We start from the raw sequence: 27,406 nt of genomic DNA, 5'->3' as shown, positions 1-27,406 counted from the left end.
TTCTTATGATACCAACTATATATGTAATTCCTTGAGTTATATGCAGTTGAATAAAATATGTTTTTATTTTTACTTTTCTGCAGAAGAACTTCCTCATTGGGTGCTGTCAGCAATGAAGTGTTTGGCCAATTGTAAGTACTAACTATCGTCCAATTTCATGAAATTAACTGAAATGAGTGTCCTGAATTAGAAAATATTTTCACATAATGGCCTGAACATTGATTTGACACCTGTGAGACTGGCAGTTAATTGTTTTGGGATTACTGTACTTTTAGTGATAAATTTCTGACTTAGTGAAAGGGCTGAGTTATAGAACGTTTTTAAAAGAATTTTGTGCTTCCATTTTCTAGTGCATATAATCACACTTAGATAAAGTCCACGCTACTTCTGACTGCTTCATTAGAGGAAAGAAAAATTAGTAATATTGCATGTAACATTGTTAATAGTGTGTATATAGGCTTTTATTTCTAAAACCTATATTTTTATTCCTAAAACATGTATTCTTAAGTATGTCCTATATTTACATCATCAGTTTGCTCAGCAGATTCTGTCTGCTATTGGATTTTTATAGGGCAGTAGTTTAAGTGGGAGAGAAATGTTTTAAAAGACTAATCTAACTGGCATGCAGGATGGTTTGGAAGAAGGACCTACATGCAGAGAAACAAGAAAGACTCTTAGTAATTTGGATTTAAGATGAAGGAGCTTGGACCAGAGTAATCCCTCTAAGGTTTTTTTCTTTGGTAGTTGAAATCCATCTGATAGGCATATGATATCCATTTTATTGGATGTCATAGGCACTGTGAAGGAATTAGTTATTATAGTATCTGCCTTAACACTACAATTTTTCTGGGGATTTTCAAAAGGCTTGACCCAAAAAAGGGATTCTAATGGCTAATGGCTTACCTCAAACAAGTGACTTTAATGAGAAGAATTGTAGTTATTTAAACTAACTGATAATGGTGATATTTGGTCTGCAGGGCCTTTTGAAGTCTCACAGATCACCTCAGAGAGGTAATTTCTTCCCTTTTGGGTGAGACTAGTATGTACAGAGATAGGTGTATAAATTCTTGAATTAGTAGATTCTGAATTATGTACTTAACTGAAATTAGTTTTTGTTTTTCTTTTAAATTATGGAACGAAACTAAAATGACTATTCAGCTTACTGTGGGTGATGTTAGTGGTAATATATAGAAAATAATTATATATTATAATTCTGAATATGAATAGCAATATTGGATTGTGTGAAGCCCGGAGTTCTCTGTGTTTAACTATTAAAAATTTCTTTGTTTTTTTTTATTAATATTTTGGAAACTCTGAGATGTAGAGTGCTGTGGTTTTAGCTTAGGGAGTATTTTTTATTCTTGCTCAATCATTTGAAATGAATTAAATTTAAATTATGTCTTTGGCCAGAGTTGGCAGAGACAAGATAGAAGGTATAAATGGCAAATTAAATTACCCATTTCTGAATTTTTGGAAAACCAAGGATTTGGAAGTAGATCAGCTGGAAATGAACAGAGGAAGTCATTATAACACATCTAGGCTATCATACGTTGTAAAGTATATATTAAGGTGTGTTTGTGATGTTGAATTTTCAGTGATGATCAAAATGCGTTGGTGAAGAGTATAGCTTTCCCTCAAGTAAGATGTATACGTAAAGCCACCACCCTTTTGCAAAAAGGGTAGAATAACTGGAATTACTCATCAGTGGTGAGGAAAGCTGTGAGGAGCCACTTAGTTGTGTCTTCCACACGTGTAAGGTAGAGGTATATTGGGTAGAGATTCTTGGGGACAGAGACATGTCTCACATGTAACAAGTGCACATTGCTTTACAGGTGGTTGGCATGTCTATTAAAATGCTTGTTTATGTGTCAAAGGAAAAAAGGTAGCCAAAGGGTAAGGTCAGCTTTTTGAATAGTTTTATAAAATTATTTTTTCCAAATTCTCATTGGCCCCCAAAATTACTTTGAGTCTGTCAAAGTCATGTCCTCTTCCTTATCCTTGTCTTTAACGAGTCTAGATTCTCATTATAGTCATCTAATAGGGAATATCTGATTATGTGGCATTTTGAAGGCCTGTGCCTCTTTTTCTGTAAATCTACTGCTCCCATCTTTCCTTTAAGTCCACCTGTATTCATTATAGCCCATGTGCACATAGGCCTGGTACTTCATTGTTAGCTAGCCTCATGGTTAGCCATAGAATGAAGGACTGATGCTAAAGCAATACAAAACCAGGTTAACTGTGATTTTTTTTCTTCTTTGTGCATGTAGTTTGCAAGAATTCAATCAAAAATAGATACAAACAATTCTTTTCCAAAATCTGTCAGGAATAACATTTGTAAAACACTAGATTAAAAAAATATTGTGAAGTTCAAGATGATGAAGAAATTAAAGATCTTAGAAATATGGCCTCTTATAGAGCGCACTATGCACTGGCATTTTTAGGGAAAGTTGGTTTTTTTTTTGCATATTTTTAACAAGAATAATGAAATGTTCAAAGAGGGGTACAACTGCTTAGAATGAATTACATACTTATCCTGGGAGGGAGTAATTCAAGGCAAAGTGTGTTGCTTGCTGAGACGTATCAAACTAATTACAGTATTTCAATTGACTAAGCTTGCAGTATTTCAGAGGAAGAAACGAGCAAAAATGGTGGCTATGTTTGCTGCTAGATTAATGTGGCACCACACATATAGATCTTTCAAAATTTTTATTATTTTAGTTAATCAAATTAAGTTATTTTATAAGAATTGTACAGAATATTAAAAGGTAAGAAGAGATTTAAAGAGACCAACAAGAAGCCGTATTTATAGTGTCCCAGTGGCCTTGAAATGTGAAGGCCTAGAATGCTTAATTGTCTCTTTTTGGTTTGATCCTTTCTCTTTAGTGACAACGATTCTGTAGGAGGAATTTCCTTTCGGTTTTTACTGGCTTCATTTTCGTTCTCCTTAGGGTAGAGATCTGTTTGGGTACAGTTGTTTAGTCATGTTTTCTGCTAGCCCAGACTTGGCCAGAGCTGTCATACTCCTTTTTTCTGTGCTGTGATGGAAATAGAGAAGGCTGCGTAAGCTGTTCCTCATGGGACTTCTATGGTCTCTGGATGGATCGTTGAGGGGCATTTGCTGACAGCTCTCTAGAGAGCTAAGCATTTCTTGTTCCTCTTTGGTCCCAGATACAAGTGGATCTTTGCCTTGCTGCTGGCATAGGATATGGCTGGGGCCAGGTTTTTCTAAGCTTCTTAAAGTTACTCCAACTTTGCAGTATGACTCTTTTTGATGTACTATCCTTTGATGGTTGGTTGGGGATCAATATGAGAGTTTCATAATTGGAATGAAATATAAGACACAATGTAAAATCTTTGTTTCAGAATACCTTTAAGAAAAAGTATGAATTCTTATTAGTCTAAAGTAGTTTAGAGGTAGAAATTGATTACTTCACTCAGCTCTGACTCTAGAATTCTACATATATAATGAAATGTTTTAAAATTGCTTTATAACTTGTCTATTATACATGTGAGCTAATTGTTATTTTCAACTGTATCAAGACTAGGAAAATATTAAATATTTCAAAGAAAATTATCATTGTTTACATTTAATAAAAATGCCTTTTGGAAGGGCTGGGTTTCAACAAGTAGGTTTCTTTTAAAATGGAAGTAAGCCAGTGATTTTTCTCATTATTTTATAATAGATTTCAACTTAGACATAAAGCGTATTTGTGTAAGCAAAATATGTCATGTCAATTTGCTTAATATCAATTTTTCCCATGAAAACTTTTTTTCTACCTTGAATATCTGTATACACCACACATACGCACAGAGACTAATACTTAGAGGTGGTTGTCCTGTTAATGTGTCTCTTTCTAGCTCTTTCTCATTTTCTTTTAATTGTTCTGATTTGAAGCAGCCTATGTACTCAGGATTTGAAAAAGACGTCTTTAAAACTATAGCAGATTACTATGGTCACTTGAAAGAGCCCCTGCTTACATTTCACCTTTTTGATGCCTTTGTCAGTGTATTAGGTAAGTTGAAGTATAATGAGCACATAACCGCATTATTGACATTGAATCATTTCATTTTCACCATCTTGAGACTTCCGTTACTAAACTTCCATAGCATTTTTGAAATAACAACTGATAGAGTGCTTGCCTAGTTGGTGTCCTGCTCTCTGAAGGAGGAAAAGAAAATGGTTAAGCTCTGTTATGAAACTCAAAGCAAGGAACAATAGTTTTTATTTCTTAAGAAAGAATAATACGTTTATGTCATTTCTGTATAAAAAAATATGAATTTATCAGCAAAGAAGAATGTAAACTTGACATTTACCGTTCGTGAGTAAATCTACTGTGTTGAATATAACTTCATGAACAGTCAAGTATGGGAGATGTATTTTCTTTTAGAAATCTTTCTTTTTATAGAAGGGATAGATTTTTGTAGCACTATTTGTTATTTGTGACATGTAAAATATAGTATCTTTATCATTCTCTAAAACTTGTTGCTATTCTTCACATAGGTTTATACTTCAAAATTTACATTGTCAAAGAAACATGATAAAAAGGAAAAAAACCAATATCATTGCTATAGGTCTTTTTCATAGTGTTCCTCTTCAGAAATCAGATTTTCCTCCTGCTGTTGTGATGTTGAATAGGTATTATTGTTTTCTTGTCAAAAGGTTTGCTTTATTGACCAAATCATTGTGTAGGTATCATATTGTGTTATGTAAAATTGTAGGAATTATCATACTCCTGTATTTGAGTATTGTAAGAGTTAGCAGTCTTCTCTTTTTCTTCTCTTTTCTTCTCCTTCTTTCAGTCTTACTTTACTCTTGGAAAGTATGGATGCTGCCATTTTGTTATTTTATACCAACAAAATAAAGTATCAACACTATGTGAATAATTTACATGATATTACAGCACAGTACTTTAAAGTGTAAGACTTTGTAAGTTTTCTGATAATAAGAAACAAAATGCAACATTTATAAGTCACGTACATAAGAGTGAGTTTGTTTTCAGAGAGACCATATTGGGAACAAATGAAAGAATTAGGCCTATTACTAGATTTTGAGGCCATTGGGTCTGCTTAGTATTTTGTTTTCAACTGAAGAGGACTGGGGGCTTATGTACTTGTGACATCATGCCTAATAATGAATACTTCCTGTTATTTAATATATGTATAGACTGATTGAGTAGATTCTCATTATAGCCACTTACTGAAACATTATGCTACTGGTAAATGAAAAATTTTAAAGACTGGATTAAAAGTCACTTCTTAGATTTTCATCTCATTTTCCATTTTCAAAATGTCCTATTATAAAATTTTCTGATTTGGAAACAAAAGAACTTGAAGCTTTTGAAAAATGAAATCTAATTTGAATCAGTTATATTTATGATGTTACTGGTCTGAACTACCACAATTGTTCATTTTGAACTCAGCTAGGAATTAAAGCTGATTATATACGAATTGATGTTAGTGTCGGTCACCTTCTAAAATATTATCTATAGAGGGTTTAGGTTAGAGAGGATAGGTAGAATGGATAGGTAGAATGAAGGATAGGTAGAATGGAGAAAGATAGGTAGAATGCACTTAGGTATCAACAAGAATAGACTATTGTGTTTAGGAGGTCACAATATAGTAACCTTCCCTGATCTACTCCTTAAATTAATATATTTCAGACACCCTGCATTGAAAACCATATCCTTATGTATTGAAAGAAGAAAGTCTTCTAGATTATGGAAGACCAGAATTTGTTTATATGATTAACAAAGATTATCTAATATAGCAATCCTGTTAAAGCCTGTGGAGAAGATGTCATATCTAGAAACTACATTATCTACAAACCAGATGTATAGGTTGGATCTCAGTAGGGTTAACGCATTCCTTAAATCATTTGATTTCACTTTGAATGAAGTAGCATGCCATTAAATAAAAATATTTTAAAGTAGGTAATTAGTCTATTTTGTGTAGAAGCTAAAAATTCTACAGCGTTTTCAATGGAAATTTTTTCAGTTTAGTTAATGAAGTTCTTTTGAGATCTATTCTTTTGCTTCTAGCATGAAATCATGCTAGCTCGATGCCAAAGCTGTGACCCTGCAAGCAGTTAGTCATCATTGATACATGAAATAGGACATCTAAGAATTCTCAAAGGAAAAAAAAAAAGACATCTTTGGAGGTGTAAGATTTATTCTTTACTTAAAATTTAAAGCAAATGATTTAATTTAGTTCGTCTGGCCTAACTGTTCGTAATAATTAATCTTCATTTCCAAAATGGCAGTTCCCTGTATTAAGATCAGAGTTCGTCTGACTCTTGAATGCAGTGAATGAGATAGTATAGCATCCTTTATTCACACTCCACACACACCCTAGAATCTGTGTAGCTTGCAATGATTTGGCATATTGAGGAAAGGGTTAGGCAGATAGGAAGCACAATAGGTCATAGGAGTAGGGAAGAGTGATTTGAAAAATTGAGCGATTTGTAGGTTGTGTAATGTTAAAATCTGAGATCCTACTCTGGTGATCTGTGGCCCAGATCTGGCTTATAAATACATCTGGTTTGACCTGTGTTTTTTTATTGTCTCATTTTTTTTTTTTTTAAGTATATGTATATGTGCTGCTGAAGCAAGCATGTGACCTGTGTGTTTTTAAAAGAAATTTAATTGCCAAACTCTGAAAAACAGGAAATTCATATAATAATTTATAATTTTGGCTTCTTTAGAAAAACTGGAAGATCTGACAGTTTTGGGCTTGAATTTTCAGTGGCACAGACTGCTGCAGCTGTGTAGTGAGTGTTTCCATTAGGAGCAAGTGTTTCAGGGACATGAACTTCAATTTGCCAAGTCTCCAGTGCTCCCCATTGCTTCTCAGAAGCACAGTTCACATGACCCCCTTAGCTCAATTATTTCATTTGTCTGCTCCTATAAGCGTTGAGCTTGCAACTCCTGATTTATTTGCTAGTGGACTGGAAGACTGAGATAGAAGCTTTTTGCTGTTCCATTCTGAATGTTGGTTTAGAAAATGCCATTGAAATTCACAAAATTGTACACTGGATCATCTTGCTCAATAGGCTGAGATCTCCTCTTGTGTTTTTTAACCTAGAAGCATCCATAAGGTTAGGTTTTCTATTCTTTGGTTCTTTTGTTTGGTTACTTCTAGGAGATCTTTTGGAGATGTGCACCATCTTTGCCTTGCTACCTCTCTGCCTATACATTCTTCACATTATCATGAGGTCTGTATCCCATGATAATTTTTAAGAGAAAACAGTTTTTTTTTTCCAGAGAGTTCCTAGTGTGTGCACTTGACTAGACAGAGAGCTCTTGCTCATGTTAGTCCAAGGTTCTTGTTGGTGGCGCTCTCCGCTCTCAGGGCCCAGCGCATGCTTGTTGCTGGAGCTTTTGAAGATACAGATGGGCCAAGGTAAGGATATTGAATCACTTCCAAATATAGTGGCTACTATTATGTCAAGATTGTTGGAATAAAGTGGTGTTAAGTACTCCTCAAAGATGAGAATTTAAGGAGATGCCTAGCTATACCTAAATACATAAGCTATTTGTAAGTATACTGGTAATTACTAGAATAATTAACAAAACTTTTGGGAAAAAATTTTAAAACCTTTCTCATACCACTCAGTAGAATAAATCCAGCTGGGTTAGAAAATTAAATGCAAAAGAATGGAAATCTAAAATACAGTTGATAGTTATCTGATTTGGGGGTGAGTGAAGGACTTTTTAAGCATAAAAGCAAAAGAAGTCATAAAAATGCTGAAGCATTGGGACTCTTCATGTGGGGAGAGCATCATTTTGTGCATGAGTGAATCTATAAGTACTTTCAATTCACTTGCTTTTCCTTAAAAGCTTCTAGAGAAATAGTCCCTCTTGCTGTGTCTTTCTTTGGGCAGAAGTTCTTACCAATTGACGTGTAGTCAGAATTCTTTCGGCTTAGTATAAACTTTTTCCTCTTTATACCTCTTCTCAGTGAAAATGAAACTGACTTTTTTTTTTTTTTAATTCCTTTGGTTGTTCGAAAACTGCAGTGAACTCTTCTTAAGTCTCTTGTTCTCTTGCTGGATGTGGTCCCAGTGGCCTTTCTGGGAACTCTAGGCCCTCTCTAAAGTTCATATTTCACTTCTTTTTTGAAGTTCCCATAAAGAATAGCTTATTGTTAACATTGCACTTGTTAGTGAAATGATCAGATCTACTTTGCAGAGATGAAAATTTGCGTTCCTAATGATTCAAAAGTAGATATCTGATGTAACCATTGGGCCATGGGAGGGAGGGCAACAAAAAAAGGCCATCATGGCCAGAGAGTCACCTAATCTCTAATAACAGAACATTATAAATTTCCATTGAATTTGATTTTATTTATTTCTATCATAAGGAACAATTGGGTTTCTTTGAGGATTAAATTATTTATTCACTCACTGTTCCTTAATCCAGCTCCCTGATTGAAAAAATTCACAGATGAATTGCTTAAGTTATTTGGTGGATTGTTTAGTATATTTTCATTTTTTTTACTCTTATTTCACCAATGGAAACATAATCAAATTCAGGTAACTTGGTTTGTAACCCTACCTTTCTGGGCCCCAGATTCTTCATTGGTAGGTGGCAGTAATGCCTGTCATACTTACAGATATGGAAACATGAAACCTAAAGCAATGGGTAACATTTATTTTCCTACTAAATATCTTTTTTTTGTTTTGAAAACTACAAAAATTGGAACAATGCCTAAATTAAGATAGGGTAATTATATGTTGCCATCTAGTTATTTCTTCTCTCAATTGTTAGGAAGATTTTTTTTTTTTTATGTGAAACTACTTGTGGTAGATTTTACAAGCTATAATCGGGATAAGCACTATTACATCATCCTGAAAAGCAAGCAGCAAGTTACCACTGGGCCTACAAAAGGCCATTGTTATTTTCTCAAGAGAAGTAAGATTCAGTTTTTTTATGATGACATCGAGATTGTAGAAATGATGAAAGATGAAAAAGTTATTCTTTTAGCTTCTGTTTAGCAAATGAAATGAATCCAAATAATAAACTAGTTACAACATTAAAACTCTTTGGCTATAAAATGAGAATAGAATGCTAAGGTCCTTCAGAAGTTCTTAAAATAGAACCTAAAGAAACCAAGAAGCTGTTTAAAATCAGTACTACTTTATGATGAAGAACCCAAAAGTACTTACTGAAGATGTCTCTTGAGATCAATGGTGGATTTTACAGCTAAGTTCTCTTGTAATCATTTTTTCCTAAATCCTGTAGTGTGCTTTTGTCAGTAAGCTTTTATTTAAGTTGAGGGGGTGGGGAAGATTAGGTGATGGTCAGCAATGAGAAGAAGTTAAGAAACAAAAATAGAGAGCTCAGATTAAACTATTTTTGAGAAATCTAAGTATTCCTCTATGATTCGAACTGAGAAAAGCAATACATAGCACTCTAAAATTCAAAGGCAGAACTAAAAGTGAGCTCTGCTTTGACATTTGAACAGATTGAAAAATAACATCCTTGGGACTGGATGCCAAGAAGGACTTAAATATTATAGATACATCAACCCTCAGCCTTTTTCCCATAGATCTTTTCTTTTATCCCATCCATACTACTTCACGAATCACCCATGTGCTGAGTATTTTCAGTTCTTTTCTGAGTATTTTCAAAATCGTGGTATTACTGATCTTTCAGTTCTTATCTTTATCCCAGATCTGTCTCCTGAACTCAAGACCAGCTTATCTGTCTAACTTCTGGCAGTTTGTTTCTGGATGTTTGTTATATAAGAGCCTCGTCCAAATTTAGTAGTCCCTAAGCCATTGTTTCAGAAACAGTATGTTGGATGTGAATTCTATGTAGTAGAAAAGCATTAAAAAAAATAAAGACATAGAATACTGTATGAAATATCAGAGTGCGTTGTATAATAATAAAAGTAGGCATTTTTATAAACTTATTTTTGTTTTAGTTAAATACCTATGAATGTGTACATGTATTGTTGCGATATAAAATATATTTCTTAATTTTAATTGTTGTGAAAAATTTTTGAAAAAAGCAGCTCTAAATTTCGTCTATACCTGCCTACATAGTAAAGTGATTGGGAAGATTTAATGAATGTGAAGACCTCTCAGAAAGTATAATATTGCTTAAATATTACTAGTAATAATAGTTAATTGTGAGAGATGCTTGTATTACACATGGTTTGTTGTTTATATGTAGATTAAAAATGCCTTTTACCTATAGCTTATATTTTATAGAGTTATATTCAATTTTTCATTCCTGCGTGTTGCAGAATTGGCATTTTAAAGTGGTTTGAGAGTTTCTTCAGATATAAATTACATTCTGTTTTTACTTTATGAGAAGGAAACTAGCAATAGTTATCACCTGGCTTTCACTTTGAACTCTTAAGAAATGGTTTCGAGTGCCCTCCTTAGGATAAAAGAGCTAATTTCAGATTTAGATATGTACAGAAATTCTCTGTTCTTTTCACTGTTTTTAATCCTTGCCCCAAGTTGAATGTAGAATGGTATTTTATTTGACTATTTGTTTATTAAATGTTTGTTAAACTCTTTGAACCATCATTTCTACTTCTAGGAATTTATCCTTAGGAAATAATTGACCACATGGAAAAAGTAGATAATACAGCATGAGATTTAGGAGTGTGTGCCCTACACTGTGTGGGCTCATATCTCACTGCCACTAACTAGCTGTGTGGGCAAACAACTTAATCTCTTTAAGCCTCACTTTCTTTATCTGTAAATGGGAATAATAATGGCATCTACCTCATAGAGATTGTTGTAAAGATTGAGTTATATTTAGTGTTTAGCACACTGTTAGGTACACAGTAAAATGCTTAACAAAAGCTATCGTCATCATTATAAATTCGTTTCATTATAAATGTTAGCTGCTATTATTAGTTATAATTTTTAAAGAAAAAAATAAGCTCCAAAACCACTATCACACTTAAATTTATTTTTTTCCTGCTGTACTGGGAGATCTACTCAAGTTCTGAGATATTTTGTGAAATTCACGTGCTTTTGCATGTAGTTGAACAATTTACTCCTATCAAGACTAATAGCATGAAAATGCTTCACATCATTACTTTCTGTAAACATAGCTTCTATTTTATTTTTAATGTGGTCTGTTTTTATTTGATATGTATAATGATGTGATCAAGTAGGGCACAGCTAAATGTCTTTATGACCCAATTTCTTTTTCTGTCTATAGCATCTGTGTTTCTAATACGAAAGAAATTCTAGGATTTTGACTTTTTATACTATCGCCTTTTTAAACATTCCAAAACATTTAAATACAATGCAATATATATACATATGCCTTACTGTTAAATTGTATACCTGAGACTTACTCGATTTTGTTAACCAATGTCACCATAATAAAAAAAATAAAAATAAAAAATAAATTAAAAAATAAAGTTCAATTTATCTAAACATCTTTAAAGAAACCAAAAACATTTAAAAATTTCTATAATGTATTTCCCTTCTAGTTTTCTAAATTTTCTACCAATTAATATTTTTGTGATTTCAAATTATAGCCTTAATGTGGTTGAGAAATGCTTTCAATTTTATCTGCTTTATACTCCAGGTTTAATCTCCTTTAAAATATTTATTTAATAGCACTAGCACTTTGAGGTTTTTTTTCAGGTTCCTGGAGATTTTGCCAAAAGATTACTTCAAACATAATACAGTGATAATAGGTGGCTGACAGATGAACTCCTAAAACACAATCCAAAATTAAAATGATTTTTATCTAGGATACATATAGTAGCCAAGAAAAGCATGTCTATGAGTATCAATATATGTAGGGAGTATGTTATTAAGTAGAGAGTGTAATCATTTAATTGATAATTAATAATTGCTGACCATTCAGTTTTAGCACCAAATAAAAACCAAGTATTTATGTAGAGGAGGTTGATAATTGCTGTTGTTTCAGAAAGTGATCCTCCTATTGGCAGGATAATAAGTAAAGAATGCAGCTGTATATAAGGTAGAATAGCACATAGATTTGAATCCAGCCGAATTCCTAGGTCAAGTGTTAAATATTTGGGGCTTTGGTTTCCTTGGCTGTGAAAAGGGGCAATATTTCCTTCTTCACAGGATAGTCAAAATAATTAAATGCGAACAAATAAAATTGCTTAATATATGGTAACTGAGGCCTAGATGGCATTCAGTACTGTTACTCAGTCTTCTAAGATGGAGGAGCAGGATTTTAAACATCTTATTTGATTCACAAGCAAACAAAATTGTGGTATTACTGATCTTCTCAGTCTTTTCAGTTACTCTAAAGACATTAATTTAGAGCCTATAGACTTCTAGGCACCAGAACAGGAAATAAAAAGATAACATGCTTGGCAGAATTAAGATTTGAAATATATAAAACCTTCCTGTATTAATTCTGTGTTTAACTTTAATAAACATACAGATGTTCTCTTAAACATTATGACTATAAAGGCATTGCTTTAAATTTTAGACTCATTTTATTACATAGGTAGTATTTTTATAATCTTCACCATACCCCTGAGAGATTGGTACTACTTTTATATTTCCATTTGTAGATGAGGAAATTTTCAGCATGTGTAAAACAGAGATTTAGTATTTTTTCTAAAATCATTTGGTCCTCTACTATCTTACCATGCCAATGGGCTGCATTGTGTCCCTTCCAAAATTCATATATTGAAGTCCTTACCTCTGTTACTTTAGAATGAGACTATTTCTATTAGGACCTTTAAAGAGATATAATTAAGGTAAAATGAGGTCATATGGGTAACCTTAATCTAATATGACCGTTGTCTTTATAAGAGGAGATTAGAACGCAGACAACACACAGACTAAGGGGTGACCGTGTGAGGTCAGAGCAAGAAGGGGTCCATCCGCTAGCTAAGGAGAGAGGTCTCTAGAGAAACCAACTCTGCTGACACCGTGATCTCAGACCTCTAGCCTCCAGAACTGTGAGAGAATAAATTTCTGTTGTTTAACACAGAGTCTGTGATATTTTGTTATGGCAGCCCTACCAAACTAATATAAGACAGTTATACAGAGAAAGAGCTTTAAAAATCTGCATAGGGATCTTCTTGAATCTATTGCTGAATAAATACTTAGCTGTACATTTCTAGGGTAATAATAGTCCTCAAAGCTGGGCAAATCAAAACCACCATGAGATACCACTTAATACCCACTAGGATGACTATAATAAAAATGATGGATAACAAGTGTTAGGATATGGAAAGTGTTGCTGGTGGGAATGTAAAATGGCATAGCCATTTTGTAAATTTTTGGCAGCTCCTTAAAAAAATTAAACACGGAGTTACCATGTGATTCAGTAATCCTACTCTTAGGTGTATACCCAAGGTAATTGAAAACATATGTCCACCCAACAATTTGTACATGAATATTCATAGCAGCCTTACTCAGAATAGCCAGAAAGTAGAAACAACTGAACTGTCCATCAAGTGAATGAATAAAATGTAGTATATCTATACAGTGGAATATTACTCAGCCATAAAAAGGAGTGAAATACTGTTGCATACTACAACATAGGTGAATCTTGAAGACATTATTCTTAGTGAAAGATGCCAAACACAAAAGGTTACATATTGTATGATTTCACTTATATGAAATGTTCAGAACAAGCAGATCTACAGAGACAGAGATCAGTGGTTTCCAAGGGCTCGGAAAGGAGATTATGGAGAATAACTGCTAATAGGTACGGGGATTTCTTTTGGGAGTGATAAAAACACTCGAATTAAATAGTGGAGTGAGCATAGATTAATGACTATACTAAAACCACTGAATTGTACACTTAAAAAAAGGTAGTCTTGTTAAAAAAAGGGCAAAGAAAAAAGGACCGTTGGACTTTAGGAGTTAAAAAAATACAGTATTGCAAATGAATTGGATGGGATTAGGGGCAGATTAGACACTGCAGAAAAAAAGATCAAGGAACTTGAACATATAGCAATAAAAGCTAGCCTGAAGAAGGCACAGAGAGAAAGGAGACTGGTGGGTGGGCAGCAAACTGAACAGCTTTAATGATATATAGGATGATGTCAAGCAGTCTAATATACATAGTTGGAATTCCTGATGGAGGCTTCTTGAACTGGTTCAAGTATCCTGTTGCCACATCCTGCTCATTCTCAGAGCACTTACTGACACTACAGGGTCATCTTGTACTTTCCTGTCCTGGAGCCGGCCATTTCTATAAAAATTCCTGGTTCCTTTTAGTAAAGATGATATTTATAAGCCAAGAGCTAGTGCTAGATGTGCTTATGTTATTGGAGGTATATTGTTCATAGAAAGAAAACAACATTCTTAAATAGCACTTAAAGTAACTGTGTGATTTGATTTCTAGATTTTCACCAAAAATATTTGAGGAGAGGATGGTGTTGAATTGGCAGAACAGAGACTAATATAACAGACATCCATGTGCCCACCACCCTAATTTAACACTACATCTTACAGTGTTGCAAAGACTGCCATGTGTTTCTCTACATGTAGAAGCAAAATTGCTAGGTTGTCTGGTATTCCATAGTTCTAGCAAATCGCTTTCCAGAGTGGTTCCAGCAACTTACATGCCCATTAGCACTTTATTCCTATTTGACCATTTCCTTACCAATAATTGGTTTCATCAGGCTGTTTAATTTTTCTAATCTGATGAGTTTCCAAAGGAATCTCATTGCTGTTTATTAGTTATATGGGTTTCTTCTTGGACAAAATGCTTTTTCTATCCTTTACCCATTCTTTTCTTTTGGTTTTTCTATTTTGTCATTCTAAAGATATATTCTGAGTACTAATCCTTTGTACCGTAAGCTGACAAATATCATTTCTTAGTCTGTCTTGTCTTTGATTTTAATTGCAAGATGAAGAGCTTTTGTGTTTTACTTTGGTTAAATTAGTTTGTGTATCTCAAGAAATCTTTCTGTAATGAAGAGATGCCGTACTTCTGAGATTTTTAAGTTTTCTTCCATGTTCTTTAATTGCTCAATTTATTTTTAAATTAACTTTTTTTAAGATATAATTAACATAAAATTAAAATGCACCCATTTGAAGTGCAGTTCCATGAGTTTTAGCCAATTTATACTAGTTTAATTGCAGTCTCAACTAAAATTAAATCATTTTCATTACCCTTACAGGTTCTCTTATGTTCTCTTTTAGTCAGCCCCCAACCCCATTACTATACCAAACAGAAACAGAAGCTTTCTATCTGTATAGATTAGGTTCTCTTTGTTAGAGTTTCATACAAGTGGAATTATACAGGATGTGATCTGGCCTCTTTTGTACAACATAGTTTTTTCAAGATTTTGTTCACGTTGTCACGTGTACCAGTAGTTTGTTACATTTTATTGCTGAGTATTTTATTGCATGGATATACACAACTTATCCATTCACTTGTTGAGGGACCTGTGAAATTGTTTCTAGTCTTGGGTTATTATAAATAAAGCTGTTATTAACATCCATATACAAGACTATATGAATATATATCTTCTTTTGGGAGAATAGCTAGAGGTGTAATTGCTGGGTCATATGGTAAATATACGTTTACTTTTATATGAAAGTGACGAGCTGTTTTCCAAGATAGTTGTATCACATTCCCATCAGTGATTAGTCTTTTAAATTTTAGCTACTCTATTGGGTTTGTAGTGGTATATCTATTGGATATTAATTTGCATTTTTCTCATGATTAGTAATATTGGACATCTATTCTTTTACTCAGTGGCCATTTATGTATCTTCTTTCGTAGTGACTGTTGAAATCTGCCCAGTTTTTATTGCCTGTTCTCCTATAATTGAGCTGTAAGAGTTATTCACATATTCTGCATGTAAGTCCTTTGTTAGATATATGTATTGCAAATATTTTCTCTCAAATTATTTTATTTTTAACAATGTCTTTTAAATAAAAATTTTTAATTTTGATGAAGTCATTTTCATCATTTTCTTTTATGGTTTTTGTGTCTCAGGAAATCTTTGCCTACCTTTAAATATTATACTATTTCACATGTAATGTTACTTCCTTGCAACAGTATTCTTTCATTTTCTCCCTCCTTTCCTTTGTGCTATTGTTTCATACATTTTAGTTCTACATATGCTTTTTTTTTTAATTAACATGTTATAAACCTTACCATGCATTGTTAAAAAAAAAACAAAACAATTTTCTTTTAAAGAAATTAAGAAACAAAAAACAAATTTTATTTACCCACATATTAATTTTTTCTGGCATTCTTCATTTCTTTGTGTAGATCCAGGTTTTCATCTGATATCATTTTCCTTTTGCTTGAAAAACATCCTTTAACATTTTTTGTAGTATAGGTCTATTAATAACAAATTCACTGCTTTTTTTCAATGGTTATAGAATTCTAAGTTAAAAGTTTCTTTTAAAGATGTAAATCCCTTGTCTTCTGGCTTAAATAATTTCTGATAAAAAGTCTGTGGTAATCCCTTATTTTTGTTCCTCTGTACATATCATGTTTGTTTTTTTTCCCTCTAACTGCTTTTGAGGTTTTCTCTATTACTGATATTTAGGAACTGAATTATAATGCGCCTTTATGTGGTTTTCTTTGTATTTATTGTGCTTTGATTCACTGAATTTTTTTCATCTGTTCATTTATAGATTTCATCAAATTTGGAAATTTTTGGACTATTATTTCTTCAAGTATTTTTTTCTACACTTCCTTCCCCTTTTCTAATTATACATATGTTAGTTCACTTGATATTTTCTCATAGGTTGATGCAACTCTGTTTATTTTTTTCCCTCTACTTTTTTTTTTTCTTTACTTCTATTTTGGCTAGTTCATATTGCTATATATTTGTTTCTTGATTTTCCTTTTGTTTGCAGTGTTTAGTCTATTACTGTTCTCATCTGGTGAATGTTTGAGACAACATTTTTCATCTCTAAAGGATCCATTTGACTCCTTTTATATCTTATATTTCTCTCCTCATTATGTTCATATTTCTTTTAAATATATTAGAATACCTTATGTAACATATTTTTCTGCTAATTCCTTTATCTTTCTGAATTACATTTTTACTCTGGCAGCTGTATAGAGAATAGAGTGTAAGTGGGTAAAAAGGAAGAAGGAAGATGCAAGGTCCAGATAAGGTTATAGCAGTTGGAACTGGCAAGAACTAATGAAATTCCAGATCTATTTCTCCACAAATACTTCTACTTTTTCCATGAAGCCTTCTATCCCATTAGCCAGCAAATCTGTTCTTTTTCCAATTATAAAGGGAATCAGATTTCACCTTATCTTGTTATGTTTCATGTATATATATATATATATATATATTGCCCATATATATATACAAATACAAGATAAGGTGAAATCTGATTATATATATATATATTGCCCAGAATCCTCCAGTGGCTTCTCAGGTCACTTATAATAAAACCTAAAGTCTTTTTTAAAATAGTCTGTAAGGTTCTGTGTGATCTGCCTCTTGGCTTCCTTTCTAATCTCATTTCTGATTTGAATATTCATTACACACTCCTTTCTCTTCACACTAGCCTCGTTGCTGTTCCTCAAACACTTTAAATACCCCAACATCACAATCTTTATAATAATTGATATTTCCTCTGCCTTGAAAATTTGTCTCTTCAGTAGTTTCCTGGCTTACTCTCATTCCTTCAGATGACTACTTAAATGTCACCTCCTAAGAAAGAGACCTTTCCCGAAACACTAGAAGTATTTTCCCATCACTTTCCAGCTTCTTTTCTTCTTTATTTTTCTTAATGGCATTTTTTCCCCACCTAACATCACTTTTATATAACCCTTTGCTTATTTTCTGCTGGGTAGAGAGCTCTGTGAAATCAAACAGGATTTTGTTTTATTCCCTACAGTATCTCTTCTAAAACAGTTCCTGGAATAAAGGCAGGACTTAGTAAATATTTGTTAGATAAATGGAAGAATGAGTTAAATATGGTCGTAAACCTTTTTTCTTTACATAGATTTGATTATGTGGAATTGAGGGCAGATCAATATAGATGAAGATGATAATCAGCAGTAGTATTTCCGCTGAACATTTAAGATCCGAACTTGGTATATAAAAGCTCCCTCTTGTCCCCTTTCTTTCCTATGTACATCCACTGCCTTTAGATCAAGCTTAAGATTTTTAGTCTGGCACTCACGGCCTTTTAAGATCCTATCTTACCTTTACAGCCTATGCTGCAGTCATATTGAGTACTTATAGTTTCCCTAATATGTCTCTTGCAGATGTTTCTTGCAGCATCTTTTACATTTTGTCACTTATTTTTTCATGGGTCTCTTCTCACAGTGCATACACTCTTCAAAGGAAGGGACCTGGCAAATTTTTGTAATTCCGGGACCTAATATAGTTCTTGGCATTTCATACACAGTCAGAAAATGTGTATTGAATGTAAAAGATGGTTTTGCCTTCAAGTCAGAGACTAGTGGGAACTTGAAAAGGTTGGATCCGGACCAATAAATTGGTGAAAGCAGTTTCATCCTTTCAGCGAGCTTGGAATGGCTGTTCAGGAACAGATAGTGTTGAAGAGTGCACAATATTAGAATATTCTAATTTTTAGCAAAATCATACTGGATAAGGAGGGATGGCATATAACACAGTTGAATCAGCACACTTAACTAGGAAAAATAGCTTAAGTGGGACGAAGGGTTATTGGACAGGTGTTATTTAGAAAGAAGCTGAGCCACTCCACAGTGGACAGATCGTAGGAGGATTAGTCCTATTTTTAGTCTGTGAGAATTGTGCAAGGTGGCGATCCTGCTCATTATGAGGAAGTAACACAAGGGGGAGAATTCAGGGATGCGATGGCACATTCATGTTCTTGCTCATGCTACCTTGCACTTATCAACAGTGTGAGTGTTAATGGTTAGCTTAGTCTTAACTTGACTGCTTTTAGTTCAGCGGGAAAGAATGCTATGAAAAATTTATTGTATCTGTAAAGGGTGTGAAGGAGGAAATGGCTCTATTTGTTTTATATATTTGTCATCCTTAGTTGATGGTTTACATTTTCTATGCTGATTTGTGAGTGACCATTATAGCTGGATCTGTGAACATGTTCTATATAATTTTAGTAATTTGGTATAAAAATGTGAACATCATAGAGTCAAGTAGGCTATAGGATTTTAAAAGTTAAAAACTTTTTTTTCTAAACCAGGTTTGTTACAGAAAGAGAAAATGGCGATTGAAGCATTTCAGATTTGCTGCCTTCTCCTGCCGCCTGAAAATCGGAGAAAGTTACAGCTGTTGATGAGGATGATGGCAAGGATCTGCTTAAATAAGGAGATGCCACCACTCTGTGATGGTTTTGGCACCCGAACACTGGTGGGTTAAATTGTAACATCTAACATGTCTTGATTTTTAGAATAAAATACACCCAAGTAAAGTTTACTAGCTTGGCAACCTGAGGAAGATACACATAACAGACTTTGCTTAAAGAGCTATGGCTTAGAATCCACCCAGACTGGTATTGTGCTTTTGATCTTTGTGTCTTAAAGAACATAATGAAAAGTAAAGAGTAGGGGTAGACTCTGAATGTAGAGATACCTGCTGCAGCCTGCCTGCTGTCAACACAGAGAGAAGAAGGAAGGGTGGACAGAAAGGATAAGTGGTCTCTCAAGAAAACGTTCTCTCCTCCAGGTCAAAAGGGGGTTGCGAGCCTTTGTTACTATAACCAGTAGGTGAGATGCAGCATATATAAATAGATTAAAGAGAGAAGAAGTAAAATGTTGTATGGAACCAGACAACTTAGAAGGAGAGAGAGAACTTGTATCTCCCGGGGTACAACTCAAGGGTTCATGAGCGAGGATATTTCTTAAAATATTCTCAATTTTGCTTAAAAGCATATGCTAATTTTGAATTCTAGTATGTGTTTAAAGCAGGTTTATATTTAGAATTATTTGCTAACAAAATTTCTTAATTTTCCTCAAAAAAAGTCTTGGAATAAAATTGTTGCTTCATTGGGAGCATCTCCTGGGCTTCTGTCTCCTGGTGCATCCTTGTGGACTTCGGGGGTTCCACTTGCCCAGTTTTGGAAGTATGGAGTAAGATCAGGGAGCACTCAGTGCCCAGTGGAGTGATTCTTGACATATTTTTGGTGGGGAGGGATGGAGGAGGTAGATGAGTAGGGAAGCTGATCGAGCCTTTTGAAAAGCTGAAGAAAATTTTGCACCTATTTCCCAGAAGAATGCATGTGTAAAGTTTTGCATACAATTTCAAGGCATTTGTGGGTTCCCTGGGGTCTGTAGTTTCCAGGTAAGGAATCTCTATGTATCTCTTTGTACACATAAAAATGAGTGAAGATAAAGTATCATCTTCAGAGCGTAAAGTGACGTCTTAGTAAATGGAATTACATGCTTATAGGTGTTGAGGTAAGATTGTCAGCAATAAAATTAGTAGGAAGGAAAAAAAAAATCATCCATCCAAAGTATAGCATTAAGAATGGAGTAGTTAATATGAATTCTATGAAAGCAGCTGCTATAATTTTTTTTAAAATTTCTGCTTACCGTAGAGTCTCATCACTTCATGCACTTCTTGTAAATCTCATAATTTTCTTCAAAGGTAACTGTCAAATGTGCATACAAAACCCTAGAGAAAATAACAGTTAACCAAGAAAATATATAACAATTGAGGCATAAAGACTGTACTAGTATATTTTTAAAACATCAATAATGAAAATAGGATATTATCTGACTAAATGGCCTTAAAGTATACTGAATTTAAAAGTGCTACATGATCCAAGCCATGATGGTAATAATAATTTTCAGAATTTATTTAAATATGTTTGTTTAAAACCATCTGTGAAAAGAGGTGCCTTTGAAAGCTCTTCAGACAGGCATCTCTGTGAGATGTCTCTGTGACATGAGATGCACATTCTGTTCATGCTGGTTGATGAGATCAGCTCATCTGAGATAATCAGGTATGGGCCATTTCTCACTGACTAGTCACATATTTTTTTTTTTTTTTGCATATTATATTGCACTCAGTTCAGAGTAGGAAAAACTTATCTATGTTCACTTAAAAATACCACCCCCCACCTTTTTTTTTTTAGATGGTTCAGACGTTTTCCCATTGCATCTTGTGTTCCAAGGATGAAGTGGACTTGGATGAGTTATTAGCAGCTAGGCTGGTGACGTTTCTGATGGACAATTCCCAAGAGATTCTGAAAGTCCCTTTGGCCTTGCAGACCTCCATAGAAGAGCGTGTGGCGCATCTACGAAGAGTCCAGGTAAAGGAAAGGATATTCTCTGTCCTGTGAAATTGCCCACAGAAAGTCACGTAAGCTTGGTAAGCTTCTTGGAACTTTATGTTATGAGGATTCAGTGAATTAATATTTACAAAGTGCTTATAACAGGGCTTAGTACCTAGTAAGCACTACATGTGTTTGTTATCGTTGAAAATTTGTGGACCGCCCACTTAGTTTTGTTTGTCTATCAATGCTGCATTCTTTTGATTGCAAATTCCTTAAGTGAATTTGTTCAGAATCTACATGTACTTCCTGATGGAAATGATTTTCCTGTCTTGATTTATAATAGCCCTGCAACCCAGATACTATTAATATTTGTATTTTTCGGATGAGAAAGCTGCGGCAAAGAACTTAAGTAACTTGTCTAAGGTCACAGAGCCAAGATTCAAACGGATGAGATCCGTGCTCTTAACCCTCATGCCGTACTGCCTTGCTTTAAAACGTAGTGTGGTAGAACGCAGCTTTAGGGCCACGACTAGCTGGGCTACACTCCCGACTCCCCTCTTTCCCGGTTGTGCGGCTCTGGGCAAGTCCCCTAACCTCTCTGGATTTTAGTTTCAGGAAGTGTTAAAATGGGCCATACCTGCTCTGTAAAGCTGTTGTGAAGGATAGAGTACTACACTGTAAAACCCCTAGCACAAATGTCTGACATACGGCAGGTACCTTTTGAAAGGGAGTGTTATTATTGTTTTTCTTGTTATACTAAAACGATGCAAAAGACATGTAACCTATTACTATTATGTGAGCCCCAAAGTGGAGTTTGTACGTCAATCTGTGGGAGCAGAAACTTTTGGTAACAAGTCTTTTGGCAGTTCTGTTTGGCTCCTTCTGAATGATTGGACCTCTTTTCGCTTAAGCACCTTTTGAGGTTCCACAGTTAAGGACCAGTGAACTGCTACATCCCAATTATTAAAGTAAATAACTCATTTGGCTATTTGCAGTGAGCAATTTCAAAATGAAATTAAAATTTTTGTCTTATGTCGGTAATTATTAGCCTAATACATTGAAAGAATTTGGAAAATATAAAAAATACACACCAAAACATATCAGAGTAACACCAGATATTCAGTCAGTATCATAATCTTTTAGGTGTTTTTCTGTATCTTTTCTTTCCTTCTTTCCTTCCTTCTTCTAACTTTCTCTTACTTGACAAGAAAAAATTTTCACATCATTAAATATTCTTGATTGACACTAGAGTGACCTTTGAATTCCTGATGTGCCCTTTATTATGTTATGTAACGTGTCTCTACTTTAGCATCTGCCTTGATATCTCTCTTTCTTCATCTGTAAAATGGGATAATAATAGTTAATACCTATGTCCTTGGTTGTTTTGGCGATTGAATGGCTTGAGACATGTCAAGTGCTTAGAATAATATTTATCACATAGTAAACTCTTAATTGGTATCTGTTGTTATTATCATAATTATTGTTATATTATTCAACAATATCATTCCATAATACAGTTATGCTATAATTTATTTAAATGGTTTTCTTCTTTGGTAGATATTTAGATTGTTTCTATTTTTTTTCCTTTTCTGTAAGCAATATAGCAGTAAATATTTTCATAGCTAGATTTTGTTGTTGTTGTTGTTGATCTATGAATGTTTTCTAAGAATAAAGTCCTAGGAAGCAGCATTCATGACCAAAGCCCATGAATGTATTTTAAGTATTGGTTACATATTGCCAAATTTCTCTTTAGAATGATCATCCCATTTTATATTCCCATCAGTGGTTTAAGAAAGTGTTCATTTCTTTGCACCCTTGCCTACTTTGGTTATTATCATTAATGTATATACTTCGCCATTTAAATGGATGAAACGTAATCTTACTGCTGTTTTACTCTCTCAGCCTTCCCCCAATATTTTTTTGAGTCAAATTGAAAAAAAAATAAAAAATAAAAATAAAAAGATATACTTTATTGAATTTCTGCAAGGAAAAGCAATCGCAGAAACTATGTTGCTCTATATACGTGCTAGGTTTGTGTATTCACATAGCACAGGCAATGTGAATATTTATATTGCAATGCAGTATATTTACTTATATTGCAATACGATATGTATATTGCAGCAACTTATACTTGTGAACCATTGATTGTCAGTTGAAGATCAGAAAACTGAGCTATGATGATTAACAATGACACCGAATAAAATCAGTAGCTACTCAATTGTCCAATTAAATTTTCTGTCTTAGAAGTACTTAGTAGCATTACCCCAAAATTGTTTGTTTTAACATTTGGAGCCTATAGATTTCTGTTTTCACACAGACTTCTCAGCCCCTACATCATGTCACATTTAGGGCAGTGCTACTTGGACTGTCCTGGTGAATTGGGGGCAGTTCAGGGCTGACCCTGAGATAGATCAGTTGTGATCTAGGCATTGTTTTTTCATACCAATCTTTTATCAACCTTGTCTTCCACCCCCTCCTTCCTCTTGTGCCCTTTAGATACCTAATCATAGGTATCTAGTGTTTTTCTCATATCCTGGGTTCTGACTGTCGCCTTTTACCTTGCACTCACCCTTGATTCTGGCCCTTTCCTGCTTTTGCTGGCCTTCTTGTTTCAAATAAAAAGGAAGTGTCCGGTGTATGCCCCTTTCCTTTATGGTTCTGGTTGTCTCTCTCAGGTTGTCTCTTACTGATCTGGTAAACTGATGTTTAGGCATGGGATGTACTGAATATAATAACCCATCTTGGCAACATATTTATTTTTAACTGTGGAGTCTAGGAGAAAAACAAACTTAAACTAAACAAGTGAATGTAATAGTAGAAATTTTATCCACTGCAGAAGAACAAACAGTGCTATATTTTTGAGAAGATGAACCTCTTGGACTGAAATTAAATATTTTTAATGGATACTTATTTGTTTACAGACGTTGGTATCATCTTTCTTCTTATTTCTCCCTTCTCCCTTTGCCCTGTGCAGTGTCTGCACATTTGTTGTATTCATCTGCTTTTATTAACATGTTTGGAAATGGTTGCAGTACTTTTCTGTAAGTGACAGCAGAGCCGAAGGGGTGCCTCTGTCCATCCCCCAGGGAGGGAGGACCGGACTCTCCAGATGAGGAAAGGAACCTGGATAGTTCACTGTATGTGTTCAGCATTATCACTGTTTTAAATTGTTTTAGTCAACATGTTCAGTTTATGTTTCAATTTCAGATCTTATTAAAAAGAGGGTACAAGGTTTTATTTATTAAAATTGTGCTTGTATTTAAAAAGGTAAAAGTCTTATTGAAAACTGGGGCTTTAAGTGATATTTTTTTGAAGTTTTGGAAACACTTTTAGTTTTTAATATGGAGTTTTCTCCAATCACACTGAGGAATGACATGGCATTCTGGAGATATGCTTTGTTTGATCTGAACAAATTTTTGTAATTTATTTGAAAATACACTTTTTTCTTTCACTACTAATTCTTTTGCCTCAGATAAAATACCCAGGAGCCGACATGGATATTACTGTATCTGCTCCATCATTTTGCCGTCAAATCAGTCCAGAGGAATTTGAATACCAAAGAGCATATGGCTCTCAGGAACCTCTAGCAGCTTTGTTGGAGGAAATCATAACAGATGCCAAACTCTCCACCAAAGAGAAGAAGAAAAAACTGAAGCAGGTAAAGGGATATTCTTTATAAGTCTCCTCTACTACGGTTCTTATGTTGTTTGTTTAGAATTCTCTATTTTAATAGGTTTCATATGAATCTCATCATCTGAGATAGCAGTATAGCAGTTTTGAAAATATATTATTCATTCCATATATTATTCCAGAAGTCTCATTGATTTACACAGTTGTGGTCTTTATTCTCCAGCGTAGATCTTTTACCATTATTAAACTCTTCATTTTTGGAACTATTCTCTCTATATTTGTCTTTTGATATGTGGCCTGATATAATTACTTTAAATTCAGAGAAGCTATCAAATGAGGACAGATTTCTTTGCAAGGCAAATCAGACTGAAATCACAAGTATAACATCTGGAATATAAAAGCCTTGAATTTTAGATAGCCAGTATCAAATTGGTTTCTCAACTCAGGCATCACTGTTAGGCATCATAGCTTAGAGTTTCAGAGAATAGTTTTTAACTCAGAATAGGTTTACTTTGACCATTCTTTAAGTATAGATCAAAGATTAAGTGAATGTTTTTATTTTTAAAGATTGAATCCTGCATAGCTTGATTCATGTTCACATCATACATACAAGGTTATACATAGAGCACCAGAGTTCTAGACTTCCAATCATATTTTTCTCAGTGATTTTGTAGAAGAGTTCAAACTTTGTAGTAAAGAACAAAGGAAAAACATATTGCCTCTCTTTAAGCTTTTATAAAATAATATATACTAGAATATTTATTCATCCATTTGGGCAGAAGCAGGAGTTGGAGATGCAGGGAGATGGTGAAATGTAGTTGGACCACAATTTTCTTTAACTGTGTAGAACTTAACTTATTTTTAAGTCAGAGTTACTTGTGAATATTTTTAAAGTAACATCTATTTACAGTTGGCAGTGGGGGAAATTTTAAGAAATGTGACTGAAATGAGAAGTTTATTTAGAGATTGTATTAAAGATGAATTAGATATATAAAAAATGGAATCAAATGATTTAACAAAAAAAGATTTGTGTTGAAGTCAGTTTGATGTTGACGTTTTCTTCTTTTCTGATGGAAAGCAGTAATGTTAAAACAAAACAAAACGGCAAGTATGGGATCAGAAACTCTTATTTTAAAATTAGATTGTGCAAGTTTATTGGCTCTTATCTGTTATTTTGACTCATCTTGGATTTTTTCTTTTCTTTTTTCTTTAGTTTCAGAAATCCTATCCCGAAGTCTACCAAGAACGATTTCCTACACCAGAAAGTGAAGCACTTCTGTTTCCTGAAAAACCAAAACCAAAACCACAGCTGCTAATGTGGGCACTGAAAAACCCTTTCCAACCATTTCAAAGAACTAGAAGTTTTCGGATGTAATATTTTTATAACTATTAGAGATCTCTGTTGTTTTGCATAATTGGGTGGTTAGAGAGCATGGTGGTGGAAGAAAGAAGAGCAGAAAATGTAGACTAATGAAATATAAAGATTATCTGACTTCAAAAAATTGAAGCCATTATCAGTATTTTTCTAAAACTCAGTGCTATTTTTAAAGTGTAAAAATCAGTTAAAAAATTATGAGACCTATATAGTGGTAATGTTAACCTGTTTGTAATTGTTAGAAAATTTAAGGATATTTTTATTTTTTTATTTGTTCTTTTTCATGGTGTTCATAAAATAATTATGTGTGTATCCTAGTTACCGATGTCTTTGTTACAACCAAGTCTCAAAAATAGTGTATATACTTGAATGAAAGACACTGGCTACTGTTACTGTGATGCTGTTGACTTAATAGTCAATAGTGATATTTCCTGTGTAAATTCTGTTTTTAATTGTTGCACAAAGATTCCTAAATGTCCTATGTTATGATGGCTGTATCTTTTATTGCAGATTTGTTGGATACAATGACAGATTTTACTAAAGCTGGTTCCTTTATAACATATACTGGTTGGTGTTTATCTATAAGCAGAGTAAATTTTAATCTGCCTGCAGTGGTATAATTTCAGTCTTAGTTAGAGATGGAAAATTGAATGGGATAAATTCCTTTGGTCCCTTTAGACATGTGATTCTAAGTCAAACCTTTGTCGTTTCATGGAAACACAAAAGGGTTAAGTAAAATGAGACTATATTTCTTTATAAATATATTTTTCCCAGCTTCCTCATCCTTTTGAAAGTAAAGGGAATGTAAATAAATACTTTTTTTTTTTAAATATTGTACATGGTGTTTCTTTTTTGGCATTTATTTGGGTCGGTTAGAGAGCATCCTCAAATGTTAAACGTCATTGCCTTGGCCACTGTTCTCACATCAGTCACTTATTTTTATGATAAAATAAGAAGTGAGATTTTTGGCTTTTGTACTAGCCTTTAGGAGGGTGCTTTGTCCATTTCTTTTGCTTTGCTTTATGCTCCTGCAAATAGTGGTACACTTGAAGGCTTCTGAGAGCAACTACCCAAAAAGCTGGAAGTAACACTCACTAATGGGCTGGTTCTGCTCTTTGTTCTGATTTTTCCTCGTACTAGGGATCTGCCCCTATTCTTTTGTAGCAAAAATGCCTCCTACGGTTGACTCAGATTTTGTTTACTTAAAAATGGATCAAAGTATTCATATTGGTTTGGGTACCACCTTACCTTGCAAATATAAAGTAATG

The 27,406-nt window shown here is 33.8% G+C and overlaps 1 protein-coding gene across 1 annotated transcript in view; it reads left to right on the top strand.

The window, feature by feature from the left end:
* Positions 1-26,700, top strand: part of DEPDC1B (DEP domain containing 1B) — a 50,606-nt gene extending 23,906 nt beyond the window's left edge. Inside the window, exons 6-12 of the mRNA XM_011387184.2 lie at positions 84-131; positions 978-981; positions 3,877-4,013; positions 19,100-19,266; positions 20,993-21,169; positions 24,606-24,791; positions 25,977-26,700. Coding sequence (XP_011385486.1) covers positions 84-131; positions 978-981; positions 3,877-4,013; positions 19,100-19,266; positions 20,993-21,169; positions 24,606-24,791; positions 25,977-26,138 — 881 coding nt within the window. The 3' untranslated portion in view covers positions 26,139-26,700. The remainder of the gene's footprint in view (positions 1-83; positions 132-977; positions 982-3,876; positions 4,014-19,099; positions 19,267-20,992; positions 21,170-24,605; positions 24,792-25,976) is intronic.
* The last annotated feature ends 706 nt before the right edge of the window (positions 26,701-27,406 follow it).

Source organism: Pteropus vampyrus, unplaced genomic scaffold (assembly GCF_000151845.1).
Source record: "Pteropus vampyrus isolate Shadow unplaced genomic scaffold, Pvam_2.0 Scaffold1000001020, whole genome shotgun sequence".
NCBI classification, from domain to species: domain Eukaryota; kingdom Metazoa; phylum Chordata; class Mammalia; order Chiroptera; family Pteropodidae; genus Pteropus; species Pteropus vampyrus.
The sequence above is the reverse complement of the archived record's forward strand: the minus strand, read 5'-3'. Positions and strand labels throughout refer to the sequence as shown.